Below are 12611 nucleotides of genomic sequence, written 5' to 3'. Positions count from 1 at the left end.
TTGCATCCCTAGTCCCCAGGTATGGAGATCTCCTTACTATGGCCTCTTTCACACGGCCGCTCCGCTTGTCCGCAAATCATCCTATTTTTTTGCGGATGATTTACGGACATAATGTAAGTCTATGGCATTGCGGATGTCAGCGGAATACCATCCGCTGACATCCGATTTTCTTCCTTTCAGTTCTGTTCCGTTTTTTGGAACGGAACAGAACCCTATTTTTCCTCCGTTCAAAAAACGGAAAAGAAGCAAAATCGGATGTCAGCAGTGTCATCCGCTGACATCCGCAATTCCCATAGACTTACATTATGTCCGTATATATCATCCACAAACGGATGGGATGATATGCGGACATATGGAGCGGATGACACAAGTGTCATCCGCTCCGTAAAAAAAAAAAAGGACCGCAGCGGAGCAAAAAACCGGAGCGGCCGTGAGAAAGAGGCCTAACAGTTTTGGGGTCAGATTAGTGATGATTTAGGGCCGCCTTCTGGATTGCTTGGTTTTGTCCTGCAATCCTCATTATTTTTTTTTTTTTTTTTTTTAACCTTCGTTCTAGTTAACATGTTGGTAGTTTCCCTCCCAATCCTACCTGCCTTTTTATTTTGGCCAATCAGAGAAGGTTTTTGCATTTATTATAAATACACGGCTTCTCCTGAATAGTGGAGAAGCGCTCAGCCTTACTCTTTAATTGCCGCAGCAAACAGAAAGTTTCCCGTAATGCTGTTGGGACACAGCGTTGCTTACTGTATGTAGCAAATGCTGCTCCAGTCTATTAAAGCATTCAGCGATCACATTGTTCTAATGGCCCAAATTAACTATATAAAATAAATGTAAATCTGCAATTATACTTTAAATACAATATATAATGTATGCATTCACTATATTTGAGTACTTTGAAACAAGAGTTCTAACTAGATTATTGTTTTCCTTTAGTTGCGGAGATAATGTGAATTATGTTGATATGAATGGATTTAAATCTCACAAGGATGGGAAGGTATGCTTCAGATGTGCTACTGTACAGTATTTCATATGTTACGGTGTACCCTTTTATATACAATTTCTGGTATATTTGTAGCCTCCACAGATCAAGGAAAGTCATTCAATTGTGTCAGCAGCCACTCTTCGATCACTTAATCCAGCAGTTTTCAGAAATGTGGAGTATGAGGTCTGGATGAAGTCCCAAAGGGGTAAGCGGAGGTCTCTTAATTTAAATCTGTTGTTTCTCTTCAAAACAAGGAACATAAAATATCTGCATATAAATACACATGTTCTATATATTGTCCGTAGTTTCCATAGTCAGTGTTGTGAGCCGACTTCCCCCTGTCCCTCTCCTCCTGCCCCTATTCCCTTTTGGCTTTGAAGTAATCATATGAATTACTTGTATCCCCTCTGTTTTAGGAAGATAATAAAGTACAGTGTGTCAGTCTAAAAAAAAAGTATAATGCTTAATACCTTTTTGCACAGGGCTGCTCTGTGGGGTCATGTGTCTTCCCTTTACTAGCTTGCATATGTCAGAGGGGAATCTCAGCCCCTTCTACTGTACTCCCTTAGATCGGGAAGGAGAGTGGAGGGAGGACACGTGACAGCATTGTGGTGCTGCTCAAGAAGGTCTTTAGCATTGCAATTTTAAAAAAACTGACACTTTATATCTACCTAAAACAGAGGGAGTACAATCTATGAATGTGACTTTACAACCAGGTATTTAACCTTGGCTCCAAAACAAGCCATTAACCCTTCAAGTGCAGGGAGGGAAGTTTTTTTTGTGTTTTTTTTTCTTTTTTTTTTTTCTCAGCAGCCTGGAGTTCAAATTTTTGTGAGTGCACTTACATGTTTTACTGTGTTTTATAGATCAGCAACGGATGGATTTCTCCATTGCTGCTGGCATGCAGTATTCTGTGGGAGACAAATGCAAAGTGAGTCTTTAGTTTCATGTAATCTCCTCATGTATATGTCTTTGCAGCTGCACATTTGCATGCTGCTCATGATTGCGGTATGCAGTGACTGCTTACTGGTGGGATTGCTCAGGTGGGTTTTGACTAGGATCCGAACATGCCTCATCCCTAATTATAGCAGGGGATGGAGAGAACCAAGAGGGTTTTACAGCTTACCATGGAAAACTGGGTAAGGCAGAGGGCATAGTAGGTGCTGATCAAGGAGGAAAAAGTGCGGGTAATGTGTGAGCTCATCAAGGCCAGGGAGAGGTGAAATCTGTCATGTGCTTTGAACGGCTTAATTGTGCTGAGCACGCAGATCTGAGCTCTGGGCAATAAACTCTTGTAAAATCTCTGCGAAAAACACTTTTAAATCCGATGATTGTCGACCGTAGGCTAAATTGTCAATACCAGATTTCAATATTATTATAGCTCAGCAGTTGGGTGATGTGAGCACATCAAAAAGGGGGAAAAACACAATTTTTTTTTTTTTTTAGCACTGGGTGCCCTAATGCATTTACATCTGTCTGGATGATTTATCACAAGTTATACGTTGGACAGCCAATTTCCAATTATCCTTAACACCTGGATAGCCTATGTTTGCACATTCTATTCTTATGTTGGAAGCTTCCCTTTACATCCCCATTTGGATGCAAGAGGATTCTCCTCCTTGGTAGTTTTGGGAAAACAGCTTCACCTAGTGGACTAATAAAAAAACCTCAGACTGAGTTCCTTACTCGTCCCTCATTCTATATGTACACCCTTTTACTATCTCTAACCACTTTGTGCTTCTTGTGCAGCCTTTTACTACACCACATTTTACTTATCCCTAGGACTCCTACAGGACCTTTTGGCTATTCCTGTAAATAGGATTCCCTTCCAGGGGGGATTCAGTCCTCCTTTTTTAATGTTTCTATCAAGTGGCTCCTCTTCCATTCGGGAACAGGTTAGCCTGGATACCAGTGTTTTTCTTTCCTCCATGATGTCCCCCGTCCCCCCTTTTTGAAAACTCCATTATCTTGCCATGTCTTGCCGGCTGGCACATCATTTTGCCTTAAGGGTTGGGAGTCAGATATGACTTCTATGGCCACTCTGTGTCTCCATAGGAACCGGTCTCCCTTTTTATCTCATTTCTCACTGCAATATCCCTAGTGAGGCTCCTACTCCCATCCACCTATCACACTCCTATCCAATTTGCCCCTCCTTTTTTCTTTCATGGGGAGTCCCTCCCTGGGCCATGTCTTTTGAATTAAGGTTCTTGGCCTACAATTCCTCCAATCTGAGCTGCTTTAACTATAACAGCCGTCCTAAATTATTTTAAGTTACTCCCAAACCATTGGCTTCTAAGCCAGTGTCCCTTCTCCGCCGTTGCTCCAGCAGCAATTTGTTTTAGGCCCTGTTGCCCTTCTCTCCTTTTTATTTATTTATTTTTTTAGTTTCTTATGAGCCTATTGTGGCTGGTTAGTTGGCTTGAAGACTGAATTTTGCCATACCAGTAAATTTCTGTACCTTGGCCTACAGTACAGGACATCGTTTTAAGACTTTTACCAAAATACCTGCACGCACTCATCCCATTACACATCACCCCCCTTTTCTTTTCACTTCTATGCCTGAACCCTCCTCTCGCTTCCATGCTTAACCCTGTTCCCTCCATGGCACCTGATCACCATCCTCTCCCTTTGCAGTCACCAGTGCCTGAACACACCATCCCCTTGCTCTAACCATTGCACCTAAGCCTTGTCTTTTCCTGTCACAACCGCAGCTGACCTTGCCTGTTCTTGAACAGGCAAACATTTGTTAATCCTTAAAGGGATGCTAAGATCTAAGGAGAAAAATATATAATAATGGTAAGGAGTGTACCGTTAATGCTTGCAGTCTGGAACCTATGCTATTTATCTCAAACACTCAGATCTGCCACATCCTTGCCAAGTCATTGCTTTGTACATGTGTACTATAACATTTTTTTTATTTTAATGAATGTTGCAAAAACTCAAGGTAGCTAACAGTGATTTTTATTAATGAAAGTAGCTAGATCCTAAAATATATACCTACTTGCTACAAAAGGAAAATTTCTTAGTAATAACACTTGGGTTTTCCTTATTTGTAGGTTCGATTAGAGAATGGAGGAACTTTTTATTATGCTCACATCCAAGAAGTAGTTTCTGAGAACGGACCAGCTGTGGTTTTTGTGGAAGAGCTGGGTGAAAAGTATGTTACACAAAAAATTAACTGTCTGACAAGAACACTAAAATTGTACAATTTTATTAATATGTGCTTGAGTAACTCGGTATATAGGAGCTTGAATTTTCGTGCTCATATTTGCAATTAAGGATTCAGCATTACCTGAAGGATGTCTCCTTTCCCTCCTTGACTCCCTGGATGAGGAGGGAACTGGACGCTTCTTTTTTTACAGATGAGATTGAATTAGCCATTTCTCAATTACCCTCTCATGAAACCCCTGGCCTAGTTTGCTTTCCAGCTAAATGGTATGTTAAATTTACACAACAGTAGAGTCCATTCCAACTGAGAACATTTGTTGCAGCGCTGAAGGCAGGGATCCTTCCTCCAATGTGAGAAGTGCTTATTCTTATTTGAAATGGCAGAAGGATCCCACCAGATGCAAGTCTTTCTGACCCATTTTTTTTGATTAATGTAGACCTCAAGATCCTAGTGAAAGTTTTGCCCAGTTGGATTAACAAGGTGATCATGTATCTGGTGGATAGCAACCGGGGAAGCTTTATTCTAGATAGGTCTACTAGGATGAACATTCATAGGCTGTTTCAATACCTTAAATAGTCACATGCCCACTCCTATTCAAGAGTGATGGTGTCTCTGGACACTTGTAAAAGCATTTTATAGGGTTGAATAGCCCTATTACATGGATTCAGCAATATAATGTGTCTCTTTAGGTAAGGTCTGTTTCACTTGAAGCCTGTTAGTTACATAGCTGGTGATGTGACCTGATGACCCAAGAATTGGTCTGATCTGTTACCTGTCATTAATGGGGACAAAAGCTGTCATTGACAGCTTATATATGAGTATTGGCATCTTTGCAATTTTTTTTTTAAGTTCTACTTTATTGTGGGGCATCTTGCTCTTAAATCTAGGTGGGAAGCATTTAAGTTGATCAACTATTCCCTGTAGAAAAGAAATACTCAAACTTTCTGAACAAACGACTAATCCACTCTTGCAGAAGTTGGGATGGGACTGTGAGTAGAAAATGGTCAGTAGTCCATAAACTGGATTCGTGGCTCATACACAGTGGGGAGCAGGCTGTGAAGCATTAGGAAGTCAGCTGGCTTCCCACAGTCAAGATGCTGGTGCCGGGGACCCAAAGACTGTCTTTTTTTGGTTCAATCTTGCTTTAATAAAATTTTATAACATGGTACATTTCAAATCATCCACAAGTGGTAGAACATACTAGTGATCGACCGATATCGGTTTTTCGTTGCCATTACCGATATTTTGGCCATTGCGTATCGGTATTGGCCGATATTTTCGTACATTTAAATTCTTTTTTTTTTTTTTGTTATCACTTGACAGGTACTCTTGTGGAGGGATCTGGGGGTCTAAAAGACCCCAAACCCCTCCTCTGCACCTAAAAGCATTCAAAACACCAAGTTTTTTAAATGCTGTAATTTTTTAAATCTGGCGTGACATCACTTCCGGGTTTTTACATGGAGACCCGATCAGAGCCAAATGTGGCTTTGATCGGCTCTTCGGTGGCCGTGCAGGCTGGTTGTCCGGGTCTCCCGGTGGGACGGGAGACCCAGTCGAGCCGCGGGAGGGGGGGGGGCGCGTCCCCTCCCACTCCTTGTAATGACAGCCAAGCGGCTTCTCAGCCTCATCGGTTGTCATTACAAGACAGCCGACCGTCAGCTATGGACGCCGTTACCAGGGTGATGCCTCTAGCTGCAGGCATCACTCTAGTACAAGCACTTTTCGAAATATCGGGCAAAGTGCATATCGGCCCTCGATAATTGGTCGATCATTAGAAAGTAGATATCAAAAATATTGCTTTAGTACTTATTTACTGGTGATACAAGACCGAATGTCTCATCACATCGGAAAACCATTAAAAAGTAATACTATTAAGTGCGACCATTAATAGAAACGGGGTAGTCGAATATTCAAAACTGGCTTCTGGTAGTGGGTAGCGAGGTTACAAAGAATATATAATTTCAAGATGAGAGTAAAAATGAAAGGGGATACCCAGGGTTTAAACTAAAGGAAGAGGTTACTCCCATCATGGCTGGTTTGAGGTTGGGTAGTGTCCTCCTTTATCCAATTCTGAAACGCAGAGGAATAACATTATTTTGGAGTTTCAAGTTATTTTTAATTGTTCTTCCCTGTTGTTTTTCTATGCCAAAAGGTGTTCCAGGTGCGGTAAATAATAGAGGTCAATTACCTATTCCACAAAGGGGAGGGGGGGGGGGAATGGTGTGGTGGTTGTTTTTCCAATAGCAGGGTATAACTGTTCTGACTGCAGCTGACATATATATATATATATATATATATATATATATATATATATATATATATATATATATATATATATATATATATATATATATATAAATATTTATTTTTTATTATTTACATTTCTCTTAAGGCTCCATTCACACCTGGGCGTTTTTGAGCAGCATTTTTCAGCTCCAAAAACGCTAAAAAAAAAACGTTCCAAAGCGCCCAACAAGTAAAACCCCATTCATTTAAATGGCCCCTGTTCACATCTGAGCGTTTTAACGCCTGAAGCAAAATGCCTGTAGCTGAAAAAAGTACATGAGCTTCTTTTTGGGCTGATTACCAGCGTGTTTGATAGATGTCAATGCCTGCCTCCAAAAACGCCTGAAAAAAACGCTTGAAAATCGTGGTAAAAATCGCGCGAAAACGCTATGCTCAAGTGTGAATGCATCCTAAGACAAGTGAAGGGCTGTGTGGGGACTACTGCTGTAGAAACATAAATATTCACTTTGTGAGTATCGGTCAACCTTAACTGGACACATAGCACAACCATGATATCCTTTTGGCAGTTCTATTTGCTTTTTATTAATGGTTTTCTTTTCTGTTGGCGATAAAGGAGGTATTGCTTGGAAAATTCCTCCTAAACTTAATTTTTTGTTAAATGACAGAGCTTTTGATGTGAGTGTCTTACACAGTAGATATGTACAGTTTTTTTTTTTATTTTTTTTTTCTGCAGCTAACAAACGATTTTTGGTTTACTTGAAGTATCTTTCTAAAATGTATTTACCATGTGGTAATGTTTACATCATTTAAAGTGTGTGTATGTATGTATGTATATGTATGTATGTGTGTATATATATGTATGTATGTATGTATATATATATATATATATATATATATATATATATATATATAATATTCGTTTACCTTTTTTTTTTTTATCTAGAAAAGTTGTTCCACTGAAGAACCTAAAACCAGTCCCACTGACTGTCAGCAATAATGATGGCTGGAGTACTGTTGCTGGGAAGAAGTTAAAAAAGCCTTGTGTGAGTGGCCCAGTGGTACAGTTCGGTAAATAACATTTTATGATGATTTATGTAAACCTTTAGGTGGTGGTCAGTGTTTTGCAATAAAAGGTAATTCTTTCTCTTACTGGCAGAGAAGGATAACCGAGGACAAAAGAGTTTAGCTAAACCGCAAAAGACTCAATCTGTACCTTCTCCGCGTCTACAACAAGCTTCTGGAACCAAGCAGTATGGACTTCCTGCAGATCAGACTGTCCTAAGTGAGAATAAAGGGCAGAGCAAGACTGCAAAAGTGCCTGGAAGGCAAGCGTTTACAGTTTTTATATAATTGAAGAAAATGCCTTTTTTAATTCTTTGCAGAAGGGAATTTTGGTATGATCAGAGTCCAGATAATCAGATTGGTGGGTTCCTTTTTTGTTTTACCATCAGGGTGGTGAAGGAGCCTGGGAGTCTTGTCAACCCACATTTCGGCTTTGCCCTGTGTTCATTTATTACTTTGATGGATGTTGAATTCAGAGACACAAGACCTTTTGAATGTAGATGTTAGGGAGGTTTCTTCCTTCTCCTGTTTTTTGTCTGCAGTTCCTGGTGTATTTTCCATTCCTCTAATTTCAGTTTATGAATATGAAATGGAGGGACACAAAGTAATTCACTTTTAGGTCGTATTGTTGCCCACAGTAGGCCAGCCCAGGATAACCCCTTCCACTAATGGTATACCTTAGCTTTTTGCTAGTTTCCTAGGAAGTTGGACATCTTAAACTCTGCTGTGGCTAACTTTTTCTCTTTCGACGGACACAGCGCTCCATAAAACATAACTATTGGGTTATATTGCCTCATCCAGGAGTAGGACTAGGCAGAACAAAAAACACCTGGCTACGCCCATGGGCCATCCTTACCTGGTATATAACCCCATTCTCTGCTCTAGTTAATCAGTTTAATCTGTATAGTCGGGATCTCTTGATCCTAGCAATTTTTTTCCCCTTCCTTGCATCTTTTTTGTTTTTTCCCTTGGGAGATCTATAATCAACTTCTGGGCTGGATATTCTAGATCCAGTGGTCTCCCCATCCCAGCCAGCGAGCGCATGCAGACCACAGCTGCGCGCTAGGTCGGAAACAACATAGCCTCACGGACAGATACTATACATAATACATAATCATGAGCTTTATTTATTTTTCAACACCTATTTTTTACTCTCTATTCTTCAGGGTGACTTTACTTTTATATTTCTTCTTCAGTTATGCTTGTTTTTTTTCTTCTTTCTTTATTCTTTGCTTATGTATATGGTCACTCTGCAGAGAGATGTTTTTTACATATATTTATACTTACTTCATGGGACCTATATGCATGTGCTTTTTCTCATTGCCATCTCGGTGGTGCATGTGTGTATGGTGAATCATTTAAACTGAGGGACCCCTTCTCTTTAGAGGGTCTGTGTTTTGTACTTTGAGACACTATTTAAACAACACACATGCATTCTACGGATATGGCTCCATATTTCTTATTCAGTCTAATGCTTTATTCTATATTTAATTTTCTTTCTTGTCGTTCTTATTTTTGTTTTTATCCTCCATTTTAAGCTCTTGTTGTTTTATTTTTATTTTTTCATTCTTTTCTCTTCTTTTGTTTTCTGTTCTTTACACCCAATGCAATTACTTTGCTCAGGGTGGTGTCTCTACACATGAAAGTCTGCTAGGCTGTCTCTATCTAAAAATCAAGCACTGATGATTTGCAACTGTGTGCTCAATTAACGATGATCGAGGATGAGCTCCGAAAGCTCTTTGCCATTATTTAGGCAGTATCTTTTCATGTATGTGCATGGTTACGACTAAGCGGACGTTTATCCGTGAATCGCGTCAACTGTTATGCTTTCATCCCTTGTCTCTGACTGTATCATGGACTGTATCTTGGATTGATTTTAACTTTTGGATTCTAATAAACGGATTTTATATTTTGCACCTTCAAGTTCGAGTGCGGCTGCCTTTCTCTCTACATAATACATCTTAAACTCTGCTGTGGCTAACTTTGTTTCTCATTCGACGGACACAGCGCTCCATAAAACATAACTATTGGGTTATATTGCCTCATCCAGAAGTAGGACTAGGCAGAACAAAAAAACACCTGGCTACGCCCATGGGCCATCCTTACCTGGTATATAACCCCACTCTCTGCTCTAGTTAATCAGGTTTAATCTGTATAGTCAGGATCTCTTGATCCTAGCAATTTTTTTTCCCCTTCCTTGCATCTTTTTTGTTTTCTTTTCCCTTGGGAGATTTATAATCAACTTCTGGGCTGGATATTCTAGATCCAGTGGTCTCCCCATCCCAGCCAGCGAGCACATGCAGACCACAGCTGCGCGCTAGGTCGGAAACAACATAGCCTCACGGACAGAGGCTGGCCCGTGAATTAAATGTCTCGCAAGGTTGCAAACGACCAGGTGCTGGTCCGAGTTGCAGCGGTCTCTTGACCGACAGCTCCCCTACTTTTGTGGCGAGGAGTTCTCTCTGGCGCGTCATGGAAGGGTAAGTACAGTCCTCCCCTCTGCCCTTTGGGTTGTTTTGGGGTGGACGCGGGTACCCTCCTGGGATGGTCAGACCATCCTAAAGTCCCTCGGTTGAGTGCGCTCCCCCCCCCGCCCCACGAATATGTGGGGGATCCCAGGGCTTGCGTCTGAGACCCCTAGGGGGTCTCTCCTGCCATTTCTCTTTAAGTTGAAGTGGTGCATGTGCTGCCCTGATGGTATTGGGAGGGGGGGGTCCACTTGCAGAGGGGCGTAGTGGTTTGGAAGGCACAGTGTGTTCCTGGCAGCATGTTTTCGGCAGCCAGCGGCCATGTTTAAGAATGTTCCATGACATGTTCCAACGAGATAAACTGATTACCTAGAGCAGAGAGAGAGGTTCTATACCAGCTGCTGACGGCCCATGTGCGTAGCCAGGTGTGTTTTTTCTACGCCTAGTCCTACTCTTGGAGGAGGCAATACAACCCAGTAGTTATGGTTTATGGAGCACTGTGTCCGTTGATGAATTCAAAAATGGATTTTTTGTTAAGTACAAAAATCCCATTTCTCTCCAACATCCTTTCTTTAAACAAGTCCTTCTCTACATCGCTGCTAAAACTGGCCTTTTTAATTGAAGCTATCTGTTGCAGCTTTCCTCAGCCTGACTTTAGAAATGCCATGTAGGCATCCTGCTGTACTGGACATTGCTGGGCTAACATGGAAGTGACTTTCAAATGTTTTGGGTCTGCATAAGGCTCTTTCCAGATTATGTTCTGTTAAAAAGTTTGCTGTGGAGCACATTCCAAATCCAAAACCATTGGTCTGACCTCAGCACTTACCCTCTATTTACACCGTTTACATACAGTTGTGTTAAACAAATAGCAGTGTGTTTAAAAAAGTGAGTAAAGCTCAAAATCCTTATAATGGCTATTATTTTCATACACCCAAATGCATTGAGAACACTGCACAGTCTATTCCAAATCAAAACATGAAGAAAAATGTTTCAAATTTTATTACTTTACAGAAAGTGAAGAAAAAGGAATATTAGGCTTTTCCAAAAAATAGCAGCGTCTGAATTTTTCTTTACAAACTCAAACATTTACTGTATAAACTGAAAAATGCTTGAAGACCTAGCTTTCCTGTGAATCACTAAACTAATAATATTTAGTTGTATAACCACTGTTTCTATCTGTATTTCATTAAGTCGACCAATTTCTGGCACCTGTAAACAGGTATTCCAGCCCGGGACAAATTGCACTACATTCCACAATTCCTCTGCATTTCTTGGTTTGATCTCCGAAACAGCATTTTGGATGTCACCCCGCAGGTTTTCTATTGGATTAAGGTCGGGGGATTGGCCACTTCAAAACGTTAATCGTGTTGGTCTGGAACCAAGATGCTGCTCGCTTACTGGTGTGTTTGGGGTTGTTTTCTTTGTTGAAACATCTATTTCAAGGGCATTTCCTCTTTGGCATAAGGCAGCATGACCTCCCAAGTTTTTTGATGTATTCAAACTGATCCATGGTCCCTGGTATGTGCTAAATAGGCCTAACACCATAGTATGGTAAACATCCCCATACTATGATGCCTGCACCACCATGCTTCACTGTCTTTACACTGTACTGTGGCTTAAATTCAGTGTTCAGGGGTTGTGTGACAAACTGTCTGCGGCCTCTAGACCCAAAAATAATTTTTTGCTTTAATCAGTCCACAAAATGTTGTGCCATTTCTCTTTAGGGCCAGTCAATGTGTTCTTTGGCAAATTGTAACCTTTTCAGCACGTCGCTCTTTTCAACAATGGGACTTTGTGGAGACTTCTTACCTATGGCTTTCATATAGGTGTCTTCTAATTGTGACAGTACTCGCAGGTAATTTTTGATCACCCTGGAGCTGATCATTGGCTTTGCTATTTTGCCTATTCTTCGATCCATTCGAATTATAATTTTCCATTTTTTTTTTTCTTTCATGTCTTTCTGGTTTTGGTTGCCGTTTTTTAAAGCATTTGAGATCATTTTAGCTGAGCAGCCTCAGTTTCTGCACTCTGTTTTCCCCTCTCCAATCGGCATTTTTAATCAAAGTTTGCTGTTTTCTGAAAAATGTCTGGAACTACTCATTTTACTCATAAAAATGCACTAAACCCCCTCCCCCAGCATGTACAACATTTGCTGCTTTTGTACTTAACCACTTGCCGAGGGCCCACGGCAGTTTTGCTGCGGCAGGCTTGCTTGGCTGCATGAAACGAGGTGGGGGTGGTACGACGGTCACACGATCGGTGTCGGTGGGGTGAGCTCTCGCCCCCACTAGGCAGCGGGGATGCCGATCCGCCAGGCGCCCACGATCACTACCCGCTGAGAGAACTCCTAATTCCTTTCTAGCTCCAGTTCACCAAAAAGAAATGTCTTTCCATTTTTTTTTTCCATTATCTAGAAGTGGTGCTGTCTGTGAGTACTTTTAGGAAGACACTCTTTGTCAACCCAGGCAGTCCCCATAATGTTGCACCAGCTTCTCGTTTTTTTTTAGTCATTGTAAAGTGCTTTTCCTGGAGTTTGAGGGACACCGGTAATACCCCTTTGTGTTTATGATCATACTCTTGGCACTACTTAATACAACACTAAGGCATACTGGTAGTAGGAAGGAAGACAGGTCATTTTGCCTTGTCATGCAGTGGGAGTGCATTTACTGCAATACTGGTAGTA

At 41.1% G+C, this 12611-nt stretch overlaps 1 protein-coding gene across 1 annotated transcript in view; it reads left to right on the top strand.

Moving 5' to 3' along the window:
• Window positions 1-12611, top strand: part of OTUD4 (OTU deubiquitinase 4) — a 111652-nt gene that overhangs the window by 44524 nt on the left and 54517 nt on the right. The window contains exons 8-13 of the mRNA XM_082268857.1: window positions 934-994; window positions 1085-1187; window positions 1849-1913; window positions 4039-4139; window positions 7342-7466; window positions 7555-7723. Of these exons, the coding sequence (XP_082124983.1) occupies window positions 934-994; window positions 1085-1187; window positions 1849-1913; window positions 4039-4139; window positions 7342-7466; window positions 7555-7723 (624 nt within the window). The remainder of the gene's footprint in view (window positions 1-933; window positions 995-1084; window positions 1188-1848; window positions 1914-4038; window positions 4140-7341; window positions 7467-7554; window positions 7724-12611) is intronic.

This window comes from Pelophylax lessonae, assembly GCF_965119305.1.
Source record: "Pelophylax lessonae genome assembly, chromosome: 1".
NCBI classification, from domain to species: Eukaryota; Metazoa; Chordata; class Amphibia; order Anura; family Ranidae; genus Pelophylax; species Pelophylax lessonae.
This window is presented reverse-complemented; position numbering and strand designations above follow the sequence as displayed.